The following is a 21751-nucleotide window of genomic DNA, read 5'->3' as shown; positions in this document are numbered from 1 at the left end:
ACAGCTTTTTGTGCAATTATGAAACATTAATAAAGCTAATATTGTTAGTAACTGTTATGAAATGCCTGTTTAATGCCTAGTGTTTGCTCACATGGAAGTCAAAAAGAAATGAGAATTATGGAGATAATACCCACAAATATGCAGGTATATGTAAACATACAAATATTTCATGTTCATTACAGGATAAAGGCACACATACATATTTCAGGGATACATGAAAAAATAAAAAATGTCTTACAAGGGACTCACTAAATCTATACATTACCTTCAAAGTGGCATAGATATGAAGAACCAAATCTCCCTTCAAAATAAATTATAACACAGTATCTACATTTCACATAGAGATTTCTAATATTGATATGAAATATCAGCTCCTAAGAGGGGATAAATCTGAGCAGTAACAACAACCATCAGTTAAATTCCACATATGAATGTAATAGGAAACTGTGTACAGTTTTGCACAGGATATGACCCATTTACCGAAGTCCCAGTACATGAAAAATTGTGTGAAATGTTTAAGGCACACAATGATGCAAAAAGTGTTTCTTCTCATAGATTCATAATCCTGCCACACTCAAATGTTTAAAGTTAGGTGAAAACAGGAAGACAATTTCAGATTCAACAAGCACAGCAAAAGTCAGTCTACCATTTAAAATGAAGCCTCCATTATTTTATGTGTAAAAGATGATACCACAAATGGGAGAGTATAATATCACTTCTTCTCTACTGATGTCAAGTAGCAATGCCATAGATTAGATTCCTTGCTTTGTGAAATGGAGAGCTTACTGAAAAAATTCAGGAGCCAATGAATAGCAAAAGCTATAGTTTACATCTTAGGATTTGTCCTCCAAAGAGGGCAGGAAACAACCCAAAGAATCTCTCACTTACCAGAAAAAAAAAAAAAAATCAAATTTAACCTGTCTGTTTCAAACAATTACTAGAAACAAACCAAGTAAAAGACTTCATAAAATTTAAAATCATCTTGGATTCAAAAGGAGATTATTATTCCACAAGGTTTTTTGAGCACTTCACTGTTTTGGAGGGAGGGGAAAAGCCTATATGAATTCCAACAGACCACTGCTGATCACTGAGGGAATCTAGTTTCCTATAAGCTCTCTCTATACTAATCAGTGGGCCACCAGTACATTAATTAAAAACAAATTATGGTTCTAAGTAAATGAACTAATTCTTAGATTGAGATCAAGATTCGATCCCATTCTGATAGACAGGCTTATATCAAATCAAATTAGGTATAGCAATTAGTTATGATCACTTATGGAACTAGTTTGACTAACCAAGAAAAGCTCAAGCTTGTCTTGAATTCAAATCAAGGCTACAGGAAGCTAACTCTATGAAATAATTTGAGTACAGACTCCCTCCGAATTCCATCATCTCTGGGGAGAGACTGGAAAGTTCACAAAATGCTTTGATGGTTTTAGCCTGTAATTGTGCAGCAATTAATCTATAACTCTTTGGTTTACATGCAATATTTCAAAGTATAAATGCCTGTGAAGAACTATGTCCAGAACCCAATATTTAAGTACTGCTTCTTAAAAAGAATTAATAAAAATACCCATTCCTTAGTAACACGTGCGCTGGTAATAAAATTTCTCAACTACAACATTAAAGTTATCAGTAGTGGAAAACTTCATCCTGGCTAGAGCATTCATAGTCACAGAAGTGGTCACATTACTTATCACAGAAATCAGACTGCCCCCTTGTGGTGCCTGTAGAAAGTTTAATTCACACTTAGATTTACACTTCCAGTCACTGTGAACTATTAAATTCTAATAGGTTTATTTTCTCTTTCTACTATGTTTACCAGAACTAGAACAGATTCTAATCTTTGCAATTCTTTTCAAAGACCAGCATTAGAAAGAGTAAGAAAAGAGATAAAATAATAAGAAACAAAGTCAGAAACAATAAACACTGCCAATCCTCAAGAACTGCAGTAAAAAGTGGGTTAGAGGATAACTGTCCTTCAGAGCAACAGAAATAACTATTTGCTTATACATTGAACTATTTTGGCTGGCTTACCAAACTAGTCTGAACATCTTTAAAGGCAAAGAAATTAGAAAAAACCCACAGATCAAAGAAAGTAACTCACCAAAAGTACCATAGAATCCTCTGGGTCCACAAGTGCCAACACCATATTTCTTCAGAGAAGCCTGTGCTGCACTCTTTAATAGGAAAGAATTACATTAAATATTTCTACATTAGTTTTACTATACATTTCACACTGACAATTTTACACCAATGTAGTACACAGATGACTTTTATTATCATGTAAGATGACCTGCTTCACAGGAAGTATAATAATGTACTGAATTCTATAACTAATTTCACCTCAAAACTACTTTATACAACTGTTTAAGCACCACTCATTTTATTCTAATATTTAAGGACATCAAATACTAATCTAACTAGATAATCAACTAGGTGGGCAGTAAGCACACCGGATTAAACTTCAGTAAAAACAAAACTTGACTAGCACAACATTATGAGATTTATAATCTTACTTTCTGCTTTAGCAGTATGCTATTGGTGAAGTTCAAGCCTTCAGTATTCCTTTTCCAGAGATAACAAAGTAAAAGAGCAATAGTCACACAAATAGAATAACTGGAAGAACTCACCTTAACTTTTTCATTATTCAAAAGTCCAAGGAAGTTAAATGATGCAAAGTTTATACATTCCTTGCCATTAACAGTGATTATATGGGTGGGAGGACTGAAAAAAAATTACAGACCTATTGTTATGAATGAAGAGTTGTCATTTTCATAAACAGTTGATACAGGAGTTCTGTTTTTCAACAATAGAAGGCACACAAGTTTTTCAAGATACCCTCTTTCTACTACTTCTGTTGCAGCTGCCAAACAGTATTAAAGTTCAATGTCAAGACACAAATATACTCAACAAAACCTATATTCCTGTAATTTAATAAAGAAACTGTAAATAGTTTCTTGAGATAATTAATGATTCCTTGTTGAAAACTTAATTCATAGAAAGATGACCCCTGAAGAGATACATAAAACTTCTCTTCTAAAAGCAAAGTGGTATCTATTTTCAAGAAGTACTAAAAATGAAAAGAATACCTCATTGCTCTTACTTCCAAATGAAAAATTAATTCAAAATCAATGTTTTTGTCATAAAGCAACCCCAGAATACCTATCTTCTATTGATATAGCTATTGAAATATAGGTAGTAGCTGTAAGCAGATGAAACTATTGTATTAGCTATCATCTCAAGTTTCCAATTCAGTTTGATCTGTAATGGTCTGAGTAATTTGTGTAATCAGGAAACAGAGAAAGTCTGAAAACACACACTACAAGGAAATGAAAAAGAGTATAGTATACATGAAGCAAAGGGTAAAAATTCTCTGCCCTAAAAAAATTGTGATTTAGGTAAACAAAAACAAACAAAAAAATTGGAATAAGTAAAATATTATCCCTTTAAATACAAGCATCATATCTGTATACTGTGTTCTATAAGCAAACCTGTTTTGGCAATTCTACACATCAATATAATAAGTTCAAAAATTTCCATTAATCACTTGGAGTGTTAAGAAGTCTGAAATCTAAGTGAAATACAAAACCCTATGTCTGCCCATTTCTATATCTGCTGTCAAATATTACAGATGAGATTCTATGCTATTCTTCAGACACAGCAATTTCCACAAGCTTTTCCCATGTAGAAAACTAGCACTGGGCAATTTTCTTCACCAAAATTAAACAGGGCTGCTCAAATGTCAAATGCCTGTGCACAGCTGTTCCAAATCTGGTGTCTGACAATATTTCAATGGGTACATTTGGTGTGCAGAGCAAATAAATTTTAAGTCCAAGCTATTCACTGAAGTTAAGAAAAACTCCAAACTGCCTGAATTTCACTTAAAAAATTCCATGATTTTGTGTTATATCTGTTCACTTGACAAAACTCAGCACATGTTGCTTCAACTAAACAATTGCAAAAGTTTACTAAACAGCTTTGCAAAGCCTTCTACTACCACAGTTCAACTTTTGCATGTTCATCTTTTGAATGCTGAAACTGCCCCACAAAGGAGCTGTCCTGCATTACAGCGGTGCATCTTCTGCACAGTAGTAGCATTATAGAAATGTGCAGCAAACTGTCTTGGGGAACTGTCATTAAAAATATACCTGGATCTGCTCCTCTGTCTAGATTATCAATGAGCTGTACCAAAGTCTGGATGTCCTAATATGTGAAATAATTACTTAGTTTCACAGATATTCACCAGAACAGACCTCTACATATATATACATTTTGTCACTAATATGAGATTCAGTATATGCCCAGCACACTATCATTCTGGTAAATTTACCAATTTACCAGAATGATAGTGAGGAAAACAATTTCCCTCACAGCTCCATCTCTCAAACCTAGAAAACACACCAATGTTCACCAGTAACTTGGCCATTATAAAGCTGTAGGCTTCATGAAAACTTGGCCACCCTTTGCTATCAGAATTTTACTCCAACTCCTAAAGAAACAATAACAAAAACATAAATGGAAAAGGGTATTCTGGTGAATAATTTATAAATTATATAATAATATATAAAGTTATCAGTAGTGGAAAACTTCATCCTGGCTACAGCATTCATAGTCACAGAAGTGGTCACATTACTTTTAATATATAATATATAATTTATATATTATATAATAATATATAAAGCATTGATAATGACCACATCACAAACCCTGCCTTACAAGAGTAAGTCTTTGGAAAAGGAAAACCTTGAACTATTTAATTTTTTAATCTTTTCATGTATCTCCCTTCCCCTAGTGTAAGCTCATTAGGTATCATAGTTAGGAATAACAGTTATGAGATATGAATGATCCAGCTTAAACAGTAAATTAAAATATCATTTCAAGCTATATTCAAAGAACATGCAAGCAAATCCTTCAGGACTGAGAGCATGCCCCCTGTTCTTGGGCCTCTCACTTAAGTGTTTCATATATTGAAAAAATCAGTCACAGAAGAAAACAAAGTTAAGAAGGTACCGATGATATGACTTCTATTTAAAGCAGAAGAAGAATTAGCATGACAATTTTTCACATGTATTGTTCTATGAAACAGATTTACATTTTCTGAGTGAGATATCATACAACTAAGCTATTTTGCACTGATTACTTCTCAGAAAGGCTACGACAAGGAGTAACTCATTTCTGAACTGCTGAAAGCTGTTGTGGGTACCTTCTTCAGCATTGGTTCAAGATGAATCACTTTTTTGATTAGGACATGTCTGAGGTTTTGGCTTTCCTCTTCATCTGGCTACATTACTTGACTATGCAGAAAGGAGAATATGAACTCAGGGTACAAAATGCACAGCCTGCTGAGGTAGGAGAAAATCTGCCTCACCCACACAGTAAGTCAAAATTTTTACTGAAATATTCATTTTTCTGTAGTGGTTATGAGTTTTTATAATCCCCACATATTACTGTAAACACACAGTATTATAAAGATAAATGAGAGTTGTGAGGCACTAGAAGAGGCTTCCCAGAGAAGCTGTGGATGCTCCATCCCTGAAAGTGTTCAAGACCAGGCAGGCTGGGGCTTGGAACAACCTGGTCTAGTGGAAGGTGTCCAAATGGCAACAGTAGAAATGAGATAACTTTTAAAGGTTCCTTCAAATATAAACTAGTTTATGATTAGGATTTTTGTAAATCACCACTCATGATAGACATTAAGACATGAAAATAACTGGAATAAGACCACCTCAATAGATAGGGTCTCCCTAAAATACTGGTTAAAAAGGGGAAATGCTCTTGAACTGAAATCAGGATGCAAACATTTTTCTTCCTGTATTAACTCTGAAACATGTTTTAAGTTTACAGTCAAAGTTACAGTCTACAGCTGTTAAGCAACTTGTGGGGAAGTAGTCAGTTGGCAGCTTAAATATTACAAGACAAATGTCAAGTTTTCCCCACAGCCACTGTTAATAGCCACAACACATTAACATTCTGTCACAATACATTTCCTAGCTATAACCACTAGAAAGTTCTAATAATTTAAACATTTTCTGAATCACTCTAAAAGATATATTTGTTCTATTTTTTTAAACAGTCAACACTTCCTTTAACTCTACGGTATAGCTTGTTTTAATATTCTGAAGAATAACAGAAGAATTGTTCACATCACAGTTAATTAGAACAGACATCCCTTTTACATGGCACTTTTCTGTGGTAGAGGAACCATCAAAACGGACCTCACTATGACACTAAATTATTTCAAATCATTACTGTCAATAAAAGGACATTACGAATGCTTACAAAGTAAAAGCTAGCGACGTACAAATCTGAAGACTGTAAAAAGAAGGTTCAAAGCAATTTCTGAAATAGTGTGACTTGCTTAAGTCATCAGACATTTTAAAAGCCTTGCAACACAAGAAAGCAACACTGAGCCATAAATTTCCTCACAAAATAGCGTTATCATACAGCATTTCCAATTCTGATTGTCCAAAGAAAAACAGCTTTTCAGGAAGTGTGTGCTGGGCTTGGGGTAGAGACAATTTTGTTACTATGACTGCTGGTATGGGGCTGTTTTGGATTTGTGCTGAATGCAGGGTTGATAATATAGAGATTACTTTGCTATTGCTGAGCAGGGCTTAAACAGAGGCAAGGCCTATTCTACTATTCATACTGCCATGGAAGTTAGAGGTTATGGGAGTTTGAGAGGAGACACAGCCAGGACAGGTGACCCAAACCGACCAAACAGTCCATCCACATGACATGCTCAGTATATAAAGTGGGGGAAAGAAGGAGGAAGGAGGGCACATTTAGAGTGACGTCATTTGTGTTCCCAAGTAACTGTTATATGTGACGGGGCCCTGCTGTCCTGGAAATGGCTGAACACCTGCCTGCCCATGGGAAGCACTGAATTAATTTCTTGCTTAGCTTTGCTGGTTTGCTTTCCCTATAAAACTTTTCATCTCAACCCATGACCCTTCAAATTCTCTACCCAGTCCCACTGATAGGGAAGCGAGTGGCTGCATGGGTTTTGGCTGCTGGCTGGGGTTAAAGCACAGAAAAGTGGCTAGTGGCTACACAGAGAGTTTCTTTTAAAGTGATTAGTGATGATGTAGGAAGATAGTATCCACTTTTGGAGGTCTAAGTCTACACTTTCAGGTAATGTGAAACAAATTAATACCAAACAATAGAGAACCACAATGAAGGCAAAGATACAACATTCCTTCTCCCACCCCCAATACAAAAAAAACCAAAAAAAACCCAAAAGTAAACCAAAGACAGCATTTAAAGTAAGAAAGATTTTCTTAGTAACATACTCCTGATAATGTTACAAAACCAAGACCTCTTCAGGGGCCTGCTCTCTCAAAGTGCAATTCATTTATCACAGGTATTAAGGACATGGAAATGCTTAATGAGCAATATGCTGCTGAATATGGATATCAAGTATTTGAGTCAAAATAAATAAACAGAATTTATTTTGGTTACATTTACCCTGAAACAATGTTGTAATTGAGAGCTGGGTGATCTTTTGGCACAGGAGGTACAAGAGGCTCTGGCTGCCATTCTTCAATCAACTCTTCTTTTTCCTGATCAGGAGAAAAGAAATACAGTTTAAGAAGGGAATTCCTCTAGAAAATACATAATTATGCATTAATAAGCAGTTGAAAACAATTGTATTAAAAACCATGTATACTAGTACACGTCAACTTTCTGAGACACTTAAAATTGGTATTATCTCAGGATCTTGAAATGAGAGGCTCGCAATTATGAAATGAAAATGGGAATAAGATATAAAGAAACACAGACCAGATGTGTCTGTGTATTAAAGATCTTACACTATAAGCAAGAGATGAGATACTAACATGACGTCCCTGCCAAATTTTAATCAATACTGTTTCGTTCAACCTGTTAAATATGAAAATTCTCCTCTACAGTTTATGCAACCGAATATGAATTACATAAAAATTTTATATAGATTGCCTCAATTTACATTCTCAAGTCTTCAACAGTGCTGTTTCAAGAACACTGGCATAAAAATATTTAACAAAGTAACAAATATGTGAGAATGATACACTGGAGAAAAACTGTAAAATGCTCAAGAAAAGGTAATAACAACTACTAAACCACATATTCGACACCTAACCATGGAGGAATACTGAGGTCACATTAATTTTCAAAGTAGCACCTATATTCAGGTTAATCTTAAGAGTGGAACCACAACCATAGCCCAAGAAAGAAAATTCCATCCTAACAGCATTAGTTGGCATCCCTATACCATATATACCATATTACATATCTGGGTGAAAAATAAAACATCAAATACATAATTTTTAAAGGGTTCTGATCCACCATACTGCAAGCCAGCAACTGCAGCCAGTTACTGCACAGTCCGCTCCCACCCAAACATTCCTGTTTCTTGTGCTAGCAGAAGCAATTAAAAAAACAGACAAAACCTCATTCAGATCCAGGTGAAAACTAAGTGAGCAAAAGCAGGACAGGATATATATCTAAACTAGAACCCACAAGAGTCCCAATCCCAACCTAGACTGGCTGATGCTATTGGGAAAACACATCCTGCACTGCAGTTGCTCAGTAGTATTTTATACCTTTCCAAAAGAGTCCAAAAAAGACCTCTGACAATCTTAAAGCAGGACAAATGCTCATGCAGCCTTCACTCTGCTCCTGCAGTAGTTGTTGAAAGGCCCCAAATCGCTAATGTATAGTGTATCTAGAATCCAGAGTTTTGCACTCATTTTGGAGCACAGGGCTTTTGGCTGGCGTTGTGCTTCATTTTGGTTTGGGGTTTTAGCAGGGGAGGTTTATTGGGTTTTGTTTCTATTAGGCAGCAGAATGAATCGGGTGAGAAGTGGGTGCAGCCTTTAGTTATGGAAGAATAAATAAGAAAAGCTTTAACATCAAATGCCTTAGAGGGAAAGACTTCAGGTCCTTCAGGACTGCATGGTATTTCTTCTGTTTGGGACCTGAACACAGAACATTTTAACAGCCTTTAGGCAGAGCAGGCAACACAAAATTCATTTTCTTCAAAGAGAGCAGAATTAAAAGTGTGTAAGCATGTACTTAGCTTTTTCATTAAAGTCAAAATTTTGAGCTAAGTGTGCAAAATATCATCAAACAGCTTAGCTACTGAGGACACAAGCTCAATTAAAATACTTTTGTCAAGGAGTTTAGCAGAAAGAAAATAAGTATGTATAGATGGACTCTGTAACTACAGTAAATTAGCACATTCCAACTGCAGTTAAGATCTATGAACATAAAGATAACAAGCAATTCCTAATTAGTATTCCTATCCCCCCCTCACATTCATTTCTAAGAAGTTTCTACTCTTCCCTTTAAAATCTTTGCTGCACACAAGCTGAACAGCATAGGTTACAAGCCACAGACGAGACATGGCAACATCCTAATTTTTCTCTTCTCCTGTATATTCTCTTAGAATATACAGGAGAAGTGTAATTGTCTTTTAGACAACACCATTTCATTAATTATAGTTCACATTCATTCTCCTCATCCATTACACAGCATTTTGCTTTTTCATGGACACAGACAAACATTTACATACTCACATCTTACATCATCTGCTTCCACCAGCTCTTAGCAGAGGAGGGGACTGGAGACATTGATGATTAAAACAAGCACCAGTCTCAATCAAACCAGCCACCCACCACTGCAGACTAGACACTGAAAACCCTTTCCTCCTTCTTGGGACTTCTGCTGGTCAGAGTGATCCCAAGATATGTTAGAAAGTCTCTTTTCCAAGCCTCGCAGTCGAAGAAGGAGTCAGAGATCTTCAGTTCTCGGTCTCAAGGTTGTTTATTATTTCTTATCTATTTTTTTTTCTTTTTTTTTCTTTTTTCTTTTTTCTTTTTTCTTTTTCTGACCTGCCAAGGTCTGTTTGGCAGGTTGGGTTGAGGCACACTGGCCGCCCTGGGGCGGTGTTATCTTTTTTATACTAAAAACTACGTGTACAATATTTACAGTCACTTTCCAATACATATCACCTATGTTAGACAGCAAGTTTCTACTCTAAACCAATCCAAAAGTGCCAACATCAAAGCAGAAGATGGAGGCCAAGAAGAACAAGAAGAAAGACGGAACATGCCCAGATTCCTCCATCTTGCCTCCTGAACCCCCATTATAAAAAACCCTAAAAGTCTATTTTTCACCCTGTGATAAACTAACTATTATTCTACTTAAACTCTCTTGACTTGTAATTCTTCACATAAAGATGGTCATTTGCTCCATGGGTCAAAATCAAAGGCACAAGGGTCTTGGGCTCTGTGCTGAGGTCTCTGAGCCCCCTGTCAGGGTCTTGAGTCTCCAGGGCAGTCAGAGGAATTTCCTGGGTTCCAACACCTCCCTCCATTCACCAAATACCTCAGTACACTGGTCCGCCCTTCTGAGGGTAAACATGACCATCTTCCTCTCAACAAAAAGACAGGGCAGAAGCAGACTTTCATGCAGTAACCCAACATCAACTCCTAAACAGATAAAATTTCACACCAATATTAAAAAAAAGTTAATTTTCAAACATACAGAGAAACCATCTTTTTAATTCACATTGTAACATCCTCAATACATACTTGATTTGCATATTTCTCCTTAGTTTGCTGCACTGAAAACATTTACCTGATGAAGAGAATGAACTCAAAACTTTCCATTTCCACTTTCTTGGACTGCAGTGTACATGAACTCATCCCTCAGCTTTTCCTGTTGCCCTTTTATAATTACTTTTTATTTATATAACCAATAAATAAAATATACATAACATTATAAAGTGTGTATCTTTTATTTTATGGCTAATACATAATAAGCACGAAAACATAATCTGTGAAATGCTTATAAACTATATTTTATAAATTACAATATACATACCTTTTTATACATTTAGCTTTATGTTTTCTGGCTCTCTGAACCCTAAACGTAATGGAAGCTTGGTGCAGAGGCTGAAGTCCCCACCTCCATGGGTGTCCCATATTGTGGAGGCAGCAATGTTGTTACCTTGCTGTGATCTCCTAGGCATGACTTTTCCAGCCCCAGTATCCCTTGGACTCTGAACTTTCTGGCTCTCTGAAGCCTAACCCTATATGTAGTAGAATCTTGAATTCATTTGTGCACATTTATACATAAAAACATCTAAAATCTGTTTATCTAAATACACACAGATACCCACACATACATATACAATGGTTTTGAGTGGTTGCATTCTAATGTGGATTTTACTTTTTAATTGCCATATACCTTGGGTAAGGAAATTATTTGGGTGTAAACACATTCAACCCAAATAATTTAAAAAGTTGCTTTGTTTACCCAGGTTCTTAAGAAAAGGTAACAATTCTGTTCATGAAAACAGTTCTTAGCTAGCACTAGTTTTCTGAAACAATGACATGCATACATATTCTACATTAATATCAAAATATTAATAAAGCTTTTTATTTTCTGGTTCTCAAATAAGTATTTAATTTCACAGTATTTCTAGACTCGTGTAATTGGCGCAAATAATGGGCATGCCAGTTAGAAATTTCTTTCTTTCAAAGTAGGTATGTATGCCACACATAAGAGAAATTGTACCTACCTAGGGAGTCTCGGCTCAGAATTACTGAAAATCTTAACAAGAGCAGACTACCTCTGCTATTCCCTATAGAACAACATCTGATTAGTCTATGCTGTTCCTGCAAAACAGCTCTCAAGGTCAATGTATTTCCCAGCCACACATTAAACATTTGTCTCCAATAGGAATTTTCCAGCCTCCTGACTAGTATCACTCAAATAAAATGCATCCCATACTACTACTGCAATTTAGTGGAAATTCTAAAACCAAAGAAAAAATACTATTCTTCCCATTTGCAAATGGGAAGACGTGACTCTTAGTACATCACAGATTTTGAGAGAAAAGCTCAGTATCATTACCATTTACTGCAGAGTAAAAGACAAACAGACCTGTAGGGTACCTTCCTTTCAATGCTGCCATGCAAACTTCTACAGCCCACTCCAGTCCTCATTGTCACTTTCCACGCATTTTACTTTGCGTGAAAGCCCATAAGAATCTATGTCTAGCACCCTGTATGGCCACACACTTATTTATGTTTCCTAAAACACTGAACTATCAGGAACTTACAGTATCAAAGAAGCACTCCACCTTTTTAGTTAAAGATTTGGGAGATACTATTTTCTAAAAGAAGCAGTAGTATTACTTACAAACACCATTGCCAAAGCATAAGAGTTAGCCAGTTGAAAGGTGATTTCTGCACTGGATTTCACAGTACTCTTGCTACACATTTAACTGAACCTAGAATCCCCCTTCAGGGTGGATTTCTTCATGCTTTTAGAAGCATGACTTCTAAGTGCACTACATTGCACAATATATAATTTCCTTCTTGTTCCCCAGGACTGACTTGTTCTAACAGATCACTAAGATGGCTGTGCAATAATTGTATTCTTCATTAATATTTATTACATGGAGCCAGCTCTGCTGTGGCAGCATTCCCAACAATAACTCACAAAAAAACTCCCAGTACCATTACATGACTGGCTGGCACAAAGGTAGTGTGTGCTCTACCACCTGAGCAGGGCTGTCTCCAGTGGCTGTACCTGAGTAAGGTAGTATTTCTTTCTGGTGTGGTAAAGACTGGACACCACAGCATGACTCAAACTAGAACAATACAGAAAGCAAACCAGCAGCACTCTCCTTGCTGAACAGCTGGCATGTTTCTACATGTAGACACACACACACAGAAGTCTGGCTGTATGAGATCCTGTACTGGATGAACCAGACTGTACTGGGTCTGGCTGTGATGGTGGGAATTTCCTTCATAGCAGCTCACACAGTGCTGTGGCCAAAACAATGCTGGTAAAACACTAAAGTTGTATCTCTTACTGAACAGCCTTTGCACAGTTCACACTCTGTTCCCACATTGAACAGAATGGTGCATGACCAAGAGATTGAGAATGGACAAAAATCAGGCTTGTACTAATGAAAAATAGACTTCATACTGTATGATGTCACACAGCAATAAAAAGGAGAAGAAGGGCTTTAAGGAATTCAGTCACCTTTTGTATGGGAACTATCTGATATTGGTCCATCCACTGGAGGTGATGAGTGCAATATTACTTGTCTTGTTTTCTGTCTTCTTACACTTTGCTTATTAAATAATTCTACATTCACTCACAAGTTTTCTTGCTTTTATTCTTCCTCTGCTTTGCGAGCAGCTGAGCAGCGTTCAAGCCCACTGGGGTTAATCCACAAGACAGACGAGTGCAAATTTAGTGCCAATTAGGTGCAGATTTTTCATGACATTTAAGAAGAAGGCATGTCTCTCTGTGTTCACAGCTATTCCCCTACACAAAATACATGAGCTCTCTTCACAAGAATTATCTACACTGTAGAAAGAGAAGTGGAATCATACTGTGACTCTGATATATCAGTTTGCTTAACTCCTCCAACTGTAGAAGATGTATTCACACTATTCACACTGCTGCATTTATGTTTACTTTCAGTGAACTACCTGTAGACAAGACTTTCCCTTCCAAATACAGTTCTTCCTAAAGCAACCTCTACTCCCGTCTTCAAAGGTCAATGATACAGTCAGCTACTCTAACTCAACGATACTCAGCTACTCTAACTTGCATCATCTTCAAGGCTAGCCAATTTGAACACAGGATCAGAACAAAAAGCATTTCACCCATGCTATTTATATTTTTTTTGCCATCAACATAAAGGTAACAAGCCAGTGGAGTCTTTAACAGCCAAATCGTTTGCTGCAATAAGGCTCACAGCACTCTGTAACTTTTTGTGTCTGTGATCTGCAGTGTGAATCAATGTATCTAGTCTAAATACAAGGTAGTTCTTGATGCCCGAGTTGCATTTTTGCTAGTATTCACATTCCTTTTCACCCTTTAACCTCAGAAAAGTTTTTATAAATCTCAACAAAAGTATCACAACAATAACATATTTGCATGCTTCTATTTTTCAAAAAGCCTTTTAACAGCAGTCCTGACAGAGAATTTTTATACTAATACTATGGATAAATGTCATCCTGCAAAACTAAGGTTATTTAAGCCTCAGCCATTTCCACATTTTTCTTCCTGACACCCTTCTAAACCCTTTCTTCCACTCTAGCAGACTAGCTACATGTGCAATCTTCCAGTTGTTTACTGCCCTCAGCTAAACAGACACAGAACAATTTTCTTCCCCACACAGCATTATTAGAGATTTGTCTGCGTACTTTCCTCAGCTTCAGCAAAATGGTCAGTCACAAATTAAGATGATGACCTGCAACTGCATGATAAAAGCCAAGATGCACATAGAGATATATGAGCCAATTTCTTACTTTGCAAGGAAAAGACAGGTTTCATTTTTTTTGGCTCACCAATTATCCGAGAGCTGCAAAGAGCCTTTTCTCGCCTTCTACTGCAGAGAGAATGACCCTTAAAACCAAAAAAACCACCCATATCCTCCAAAATTCTAGAAATGAAAACTACCTGATGCAGTAGATGAGCTGTACTAGTTTCTGGATGGACAATCTGGGCCTACTTTGAGGCAGAGCATGTCTTCCTAGATGATATAAGCATTCAGTGTTGCACTACACTGGAGCTCCCTTTCCATTCATTCCTCCTCTGTATTCTTATCAAAGGTGGCAAACTTTGAGTATCCCACAATCAATACAAACTCTTCCATGCAGAAAACTGAACCCAGCCATTCTTGATTCCTGCTTAGTTCACTTCCTGCCTCCAGTTGTAGAAGCATTTGGGTTGGAAAGGACATATAATTCCAATATCCTTGCCATTGGCAGGGACAATTTCCACTAGACCAGGTTGCTCAGAGCCCCAAGCAATTCAGCTTTAAACACCTTCCAAAGATAGGGCATCCAACACTTCTTTGGGCAATCTGTACCAGTGCCTCACCATGCCCACAGTAAAGAATTCCTTCCTAGTATCTAACCTAAACCTGCCACTTTTGAAGTCATTCCCCCTTGTACTGTCACTACACAATCTTCTAAATAGTGTCCCTCCAACTTTCTTGCAGGTTCCCTTCAGGTGCTGGAAGGCTGCACTTAGGTCACCCCTAAGCCTTCTCTTTTGCAGGCTAATCAATCCCAAATAATTCTCTCAGCATTTTCTCATAATAGATGTGCTTCATCCCTCTTATCATCTTGGTGGCCTCCTCTGGACCACCTCCAGCAGTTCCATGTCCTCCCTGTGCTGGAACCGCAGAGCTGGATGCAGGGTTCCAGGTGGGCTCTGACCAGAGCAGAGGGGCAGAATCCCCTCCCTGGCCCTGCTGCCCACGCTGCTCTGGATGCAGCCAGGACACGTTTGGCTTTCTGGGCTGGGAGTGCCCATGGCTGGGTCATGTCCAGCCTCTCACCCACCAGCACTCCTGAGTCCTTCTCCCCTACTCTCCATCTGTTCATCCCCCAGCTGTGCTGATACCAGAGGCTGCTCTGACCCAGGTGCAGCACCTTGCACTTTGCCTTATTAAACCTCATGAGACTCCCACGGACTCACTTTTTTGCCTTGTTCCCTCAAGTGTGTCAGCCACAGCACTCAGCTTGGTGTCATATGCAAATTTGCTGAGGGTGCACTTGATCCCATCATCTAAGCCATTAATTAAGATATTAAATTAAGATATTAATTGAGATATTAAATAACAGTGATGTCAGTACAGATTCCTGAGAGACACCTCCCGTCCACTGGGAGTCAGCGACAATGGCCACCACCCTTTGAATGAGACAGTTCAACCGCTTTCTTATCTACCTACCACCACATCCATTTCTCTCCAATTTAGAGAGAAGGATGTTGAGGGGGACCATGTCAAAAGCTTTACACAAGGCCAGGTTAATTACACCTGTAGCCCTTTCCTTGTCAACCAGTGGAGTCACTCCATCACAGAAGGCTACTAGGTTGGTCAGGCAGGACTTGCCCTTGGTGAAGCCACACCAGCTGTCTCAATAAATACCTACTGAAATGTTCTCTAGAACACTTGTTTAATAAGTGCTCCCCAAATGAGGACACTGCCTGCAGTTTTGCTCACAACTATAGACTTGTGCCTACAGTCCTTGCATCCTGTTCATTGATGAATGACACTAAGCACGAATCCTTAATGTGCATCATTAGTGGGAATAAGATCAAAAAGCATGCAAATACATGACATAGATGGGAACTACATATACCTATTACAAACACCCATAAATCTTTCACAAACTTTCTTAGGACCATGAAGAAATTTCAGTATTTTATCCTATTTATAAGGGATATCAGTACTCTGAAACTAGTCCAGGGATATCTTCAAAACAAACTTTATTCATTTGTGATAGCCTACAGCCAGAAGTCAGGAAGAAACTCCAGTCTCCACCAGTATGGCTTTTTTATTTTCTCAGGATGACATTGCAAAAGAAGAAAACTGTTGCTAAACTACAATTTTTGTGGAACCCATTGTAAACTCTCAGAGTTATTACTCACAGGCACCACATATATACCTTGAGCATTTTCCTATCATCTACAATCTTACAGTTCATTTTACTTGGTGGGCGTTTTTAATATAGCTCTTTCATTTTTAAAATAAAGCCCTCCATTGAGTAGAGCTGATGACAGCTTTTCACAGCTTAACAGTCATTGTCATATCAGTTTTCTTATTTCTCAGACTCTCAAATACAGTGCTACTTTAAAAGCACAAACTGACACGTTAAAGCAACAAGCAGTTCCTGAGTCCAAAGTAAGCTTACCCTTGGAAGTTAAAGAAAAAAAGCAGGATCATTTATAATGCAGCAGTGATTCAACACCCAATACATCGACTGATATAAACTGTTTCTCTAAAGAGAAATATTTTTTCATCATACCTTAAGTGTTAGATCAGATCTCTCTTGAAGCTTATATGTCTTGGAGAAAAGAAGTCTGATGATCCATAGTATTAGAATTCCTTCTAAGATGAGATGGTAAGCTGGAGCCTGAAAACAAAAGTACAAAAATTACTCTAGAGAGAATTCTATTTGAAGCCATGTGACACAACACAACCATTTTGTCCCTACTAGCATACCCAGAAAAAACCCAAAGCTGATCATCAGCCTATATATTTCAAATCAGTAAAAATTTTAACTATATGAAAGTGGAATGTTTTTCAGGTATTACTTGTAGCTATTAACTTAAGTTTGAATGGATTTATTCTGTTGTTCATACACATAATCTGAATACCAAGAGTAAAGGCCATTAAGTCATACAGGTTGCATCAGTCAGCACCTGTGAAGACAAGCAACCTTCAAAACAAGCAGAAGTATCCTGAGAGCCTGAAAGGCTGTGTCATCCATACAAAGCCACTTCAACTCTCCGTTGTTGTAACCTACAGTCTGCCAGGAAGGACAGCCAGTATTTACGACAATTCTGTTCTTATAGGCAGCTTCTGTCCATTTTACAGGCACTTTGATCAGGTATAAAACAACTGAGTCAACTCCACTAGTTTTGTCCTTGTGTCCTTTACTCTCTTGTATGGACAAAAAGTGTGGGAATGTAAGTAAAAATTATCCTCTTTGGGTGCTTGGGGGACGAAAACCAGTTTGCTCTGGCACCACAGCTAGTTTGAAGTAGATGTGGAATTACTGAACACCAAATTCAACTTGGTGTTGAATTTAGTTATTCCATTTCAGAAAGGCTCCTGTTTATTATTTTTAAAAGAATAAAAGTGCACACAAATGAGCACACTCCCTCTTCAAGTCAGGGGAATTGCTCCCACACATCAACATTTTTGGTGGTATCTGACCTGCAAGAAAAGCAGAACTTACCATACATTCAGAAACTAAATTAAATTGGATGCAAGCTTTTAAAACCAGTAAAGAGTCCTACAGCATATCAAACTACAAACAACAAATGTTACCTATTGCAGAGTAGTTTTCTGTTTACCAAACATATTAAGAATACGTACACAACACGTATGACATGACACCTAAAGAACACAGAGTGATCTCCCACGGCGGTCTCTGTGCTTTTCAGTGCCTACAGTTATCCTGGATTCAGTGCACTAGAGCGTGCTACCTGCTTCATTAGCTAAGCACTTCTATATTTGGATTGCAAACCTTGCATACATTCTTTAAAAGTTAACACCCTTTGCCAAAGGAAGGGACACAAAAACACCGCCTATCATCAGGACATCCTTTTTAACACCACGAAACAAAGCCTGGGTACAAACACGCACAGCTGATGTCTTCCAGGAGGGAACTCAAGCCCAAACATTTAAACGCCGTTTCTTCCTTTGCAAACGACATTTCTAAGTTACAAACCTTGACCCCAGTAAAATCCTGTGAACCTTAAGGCTTAATGCTCTGCTACACGCCCTAAATGTCGTTTTATAAGCCTGGAGAAATAAGACGTGCTTGTATATTTCCAACATACAGCCGCGGCGCACTCACACGTACTCAGGATTCAGCGAGCGCAGCCCGACCCCGCAGCACCGACCCGCACCCGGCTCCCGCTTCACCACCCAGCACCGCCCTCCGCCGCCGTTCCCGACGACACCTCCCCGCGCCCCAAGCCACTCTCAGGCCGCCCCGCTCGGGGAGCCTGCCCGACCGCACCTCGTAGAAGGCCTGGACCATCTCCACCAGCACCCACTGCTGCCCCACGCCCGCCGCCACCGCCGCCATGGCCGCGCCGCCGCTTCCGCCTCTCCGCCCACGCGCGCCAGGACGGGCCCGGCGCGGCACAGAGCGCCCCCTTGCGGGCGGCGCGGCCCCGGCTGCCTGCAGGGAGGCGGCGTCTGTGGGCTCCGTGCGCGGCCTTCCCCTGGGCTTCCCGGGCCGTCATCGCTCCGACCGGCTGGGTCCTGTGGCGAGCTTCGTCAGGGAGCGAGGCTAGACTGGGAAGAGCAGAGAATCACTGACTCTTAGAATCGGTTAGATTGGTAGGGACCACAGCCGGTCGTCTGCTCCAACCTCCCTGTTCAAGCTGGGCCACCTATAGCACATGACCTGGGGTTGTGTCAGACAGTTCTTGGATCTCTCCAATAAGGGAAGCTCCACAACTTCTTTGTGCAATCTGTTCCAGTGTGCAGTCATCTGCACAGTAAAGTTTCCATGTTCAGGTGGAACTACCTGTGTGTGCTTCAGTTTCCACCCATTGCCTCTTGTCCTATTGCTCAGCACCTCTGAGAACAGCCTGACTCCATTGTCTTGCTGTCACCTTGTTTAAACACTTATATACATAGGTGCAACCTTCAGTGTTGACTAAACAAAGTTATCTACAAACTGGACTTGCCTGAGGAGATAAACATGTATGTATTAATACGCGCTTCCTCACCACATTTCAAACCTGGTACCATTTGTTGAACTTGCTGGAGTTAGCTTGGTGTTGCTCCCTCCACACACACAGGCTTCCTCAGTCCCATGCTGCCCTAGGTGGAACGGGGTAAGGGGCAGATCCTGCGCTTTTGTGTCTCATCCACAACTATTACACTTGTCACCTCTGTATCTGTAACTGGTAAATTCATTGCTGGAAGGAACAATTGCTCAGATACTTGGCTAATAAAAGGAGCAGCAAAGGTGAAACCTATAGTGGAAAGAATGGGTAAGTTCAAATATGAGCAGAAATTACTACATTAAGAATCTTACCAAAGTGAGCGTCCCTAAAAGCCAAAGACTCTTGGGGAGAGATAAATGCCATGAAGAAAAAGAGTAGTGTTGAACTCTCCCCACAGATGAACCTGAGTGTGTGGAGATGGGTTAGTCACTGTGCATAGTTGTGCAGGACCTGCACAACTGACTAAAAGTCAGTGGAGAAGAAGAGCAACTGGAAAGAAGACTCCTTGGGAAGTGAAGTAGCTTTTAAAGGCAATGTTTGAGAATGGTTTCTGTGGGGCTACACAACTGTGGAGTGTCTCTGGTGGTCATCTTGGACAAAACAATGAAAGCACACCCCTTGGGTTTTCACTCACTAGTCTTCACCGTGGTTGGGTGAGAGAAACCTGGGGCAACAGTTAATGAAGCAGTTTACAGCAAAAACCTGTCGTTGTTGCTAACTACAGACAAACAGTGGCTTACAATTCTACGGTAGTGGATAGTTAAAATCAGTGAACTTCACATTCACACTACTTGAAATGCATAGCAGTTAATCTCCCTGAGTTTCTGAACTTAGTGATATACTTGTCAAATTCCAATCTCTGCACAATAAAGAGAAACATATGGTTTGAGGCTATCTGAAAAGTCAAGGGAGACAATAAATATGTCTTTTGGCTTTTAGCTCCATGAAGATTCTTGTCTTCACTGTTTAATACTTCTGTGGCCATTGTGTCATGCTGGAGTCTTGGACTCTTGGGAGATGGCTGCTAGTACCAGCCTCAGAAAATGTGTCTGGTATGCAGACCCAAATTGCCCCCAGAAGAGTGGGCCACATGAGTTGTTTTGGTGGGCAGCAGATTGAGTCACATCTCTGCTCTCATCAGATTGGGACTTTCAGTATTTGACATATATATGTACCATTGGGAGACTAAGAAATTGATTTTGTGAAACACTGGATGAATCGTTTCCAGCATGAAATGCAGTAAAGTTAATAACATACTAACCAGTAATTCTCCTGGCAGTGGATTCAGAGTTCCTGGTCTGGATTATCATAGTGCTGGGTCTCTCATAATAATGAGCCTATCCCTATTGCTCAGCAGTTTCATTGTTTCAACACAGGGCCACTGCTGCTCATCGCTTAAGGCTGCTTTACTTCTGACAGTAACAAAGCGAGGGAGGTAAAGGGATAAGTCCTTTGCAATGGCAGTTTATGACTGGAAAGAAAGGGGAGAGGAAAAATATCTCTGAAATTAAAGACCTGATGAAAGCTACTGAGATATTGCCCTATAAGAATTCCTGGTCTGTATGTTTCAAATTCTGTATTCCCCCCATATTCTCCATTTGCACAGTATTTCTAAACCACTCTTGTTCTGGATCTTCCTCACCAACCCACTCATTTCTCACACGCTGCTTTGAATCCCCAGCTCAGTTCCCCTGGGTCAACACTGGAATTCCAGCTATCTGCTGTAGTTCTCTGGTCACTCCAGAAACTGAAAAATAGGACTTAGTATGGCTAAGAATTTTATTTTTTTCCTGTCACAGACGTAGCCAGTGCCAGTTATTTTTCTGTCCTCTTTGCTCTAATAGTTCTTCCTCTGGCTTCTTCATTTTTGCTTTGTCAAGTATGAGATAAACAGTCAGAACTTCTATTGACCTGGTATCAACTGAGAAGGGGAGAATGGCATTGGGAAGTGGCATCTAACTGTGAAGGGATGGTGGTACTTGCTGACATCTTAGTTGTATTGCTGTGTTGGAGATATGTGTATGGTAGGCAGAGAAATGTGGCAAGGAACTGGTGGAAAAAGTTCCTGAGGGTCATTTACTTCTCCCCTGCCTTCTCCAACCACACACACAGAAGGGGGATGATGGTGTTGGAGATTAAGGACATAAGGGAGTGTTTGCTGCTATTCTCACACATTCTAGGTGATGAAAACTTAGTTTAGATTATTGTGGTTTTAGTGTTCCTAGTTGTAACATGTTGGTTTGTGACTACCCTGAAAAAATTATAAAAAAAGTAAATAAAATGTTGGGAAAGCAATCCCAAAATGGCAAGGGGAATAGCAGGATAATACTAGTTAGTCTTTTTTTAGTCTTTGAAACTTGATTCTCCATTGAGATGATGCTGGCAGCAAGGAGAGAAAACTTTCAAAGTCAGTTGAAAGCTGTCTGTTAAGCCAGAAATTGTGTCCCAACTCCTAATGGGAAGCCCAAAGATG

The 21751-nt window shown here is 39.1% G+C and overlaps 1 protein-coding gene and 1 long non-coding RNA gene across 2 annotated transcripts in view; both read right to left on the bottom strand.

The window, feature by feature from the left end:
- Positions 1 to 18765, bottom strand: part of SPTLC1 (serine palmitoyltransferase long chain base subunit 1) — a 37330-nt gene extending 18565 nt beyond the window's left edge. Inside the window, exons 1-5 of the mRNA XM_059836843.1 lie at positions 18558 to 18765; positions 16833 to 16940; positions 7471 to 7565; positions 2634 to 2727; positions 2108 to 2180 (exon numbers count right to left, since the gene is read on the bottom strand). Coding sequence (XP_059692826.1) covers positions 2108 to 2180; positions 2634 to 2727; positions 7471 to 7565; positions 16833 to 16940; positions 18558 to 18626 — 439 coding nt within the window. The 5' untranslated portion in view covers positions 18627 to 18765. The remainder of the gene's footprint in view (positions 1 to 2107; positions 2181 to 2633; positions 2728 to 7470; positions 7566 to 16832; positions 16941 to 18557) is intronic.
- Positions 9560 to 16787, bottom strand: LOC132322401 (uncharacterized). Its single transcript, XR_009485119.1, has 2 exons — positions 10870 to 16787; positions 9560 to 10475 (listed from the first exon to the last, which is right to left on the bottom strand). It is a non-coding gene; the product is annotated as an uncharacterized LOC132322401 (long non-coding RNA).
- Positions 18766 to 21751: the final 2986 nt, after the last annotated feature.

The sequence above is a fragment of the Haemorhous mexicanus genome, chromosome Z, assembly GCF_027477595.1.
Source record: "Haemorhous mexicanus isolate bHaeMex1 chromosome Z, bHaeMex1.pri, whole genome shotgun sequence".
In the NCBI taxonomy this organism is placed as follows: domain Eukaryota; kingdom Metazoa; phylum Chordata; class Aves; order Passeriformes; family Fringillidae; genus Haemorhous; species Haemorhous mexicanus.
The sequence above is the reverse complement of the archived record's forward strand: the minus strand, read 5'-3'. Positions and strand labels throughout refer to the sequence as shown.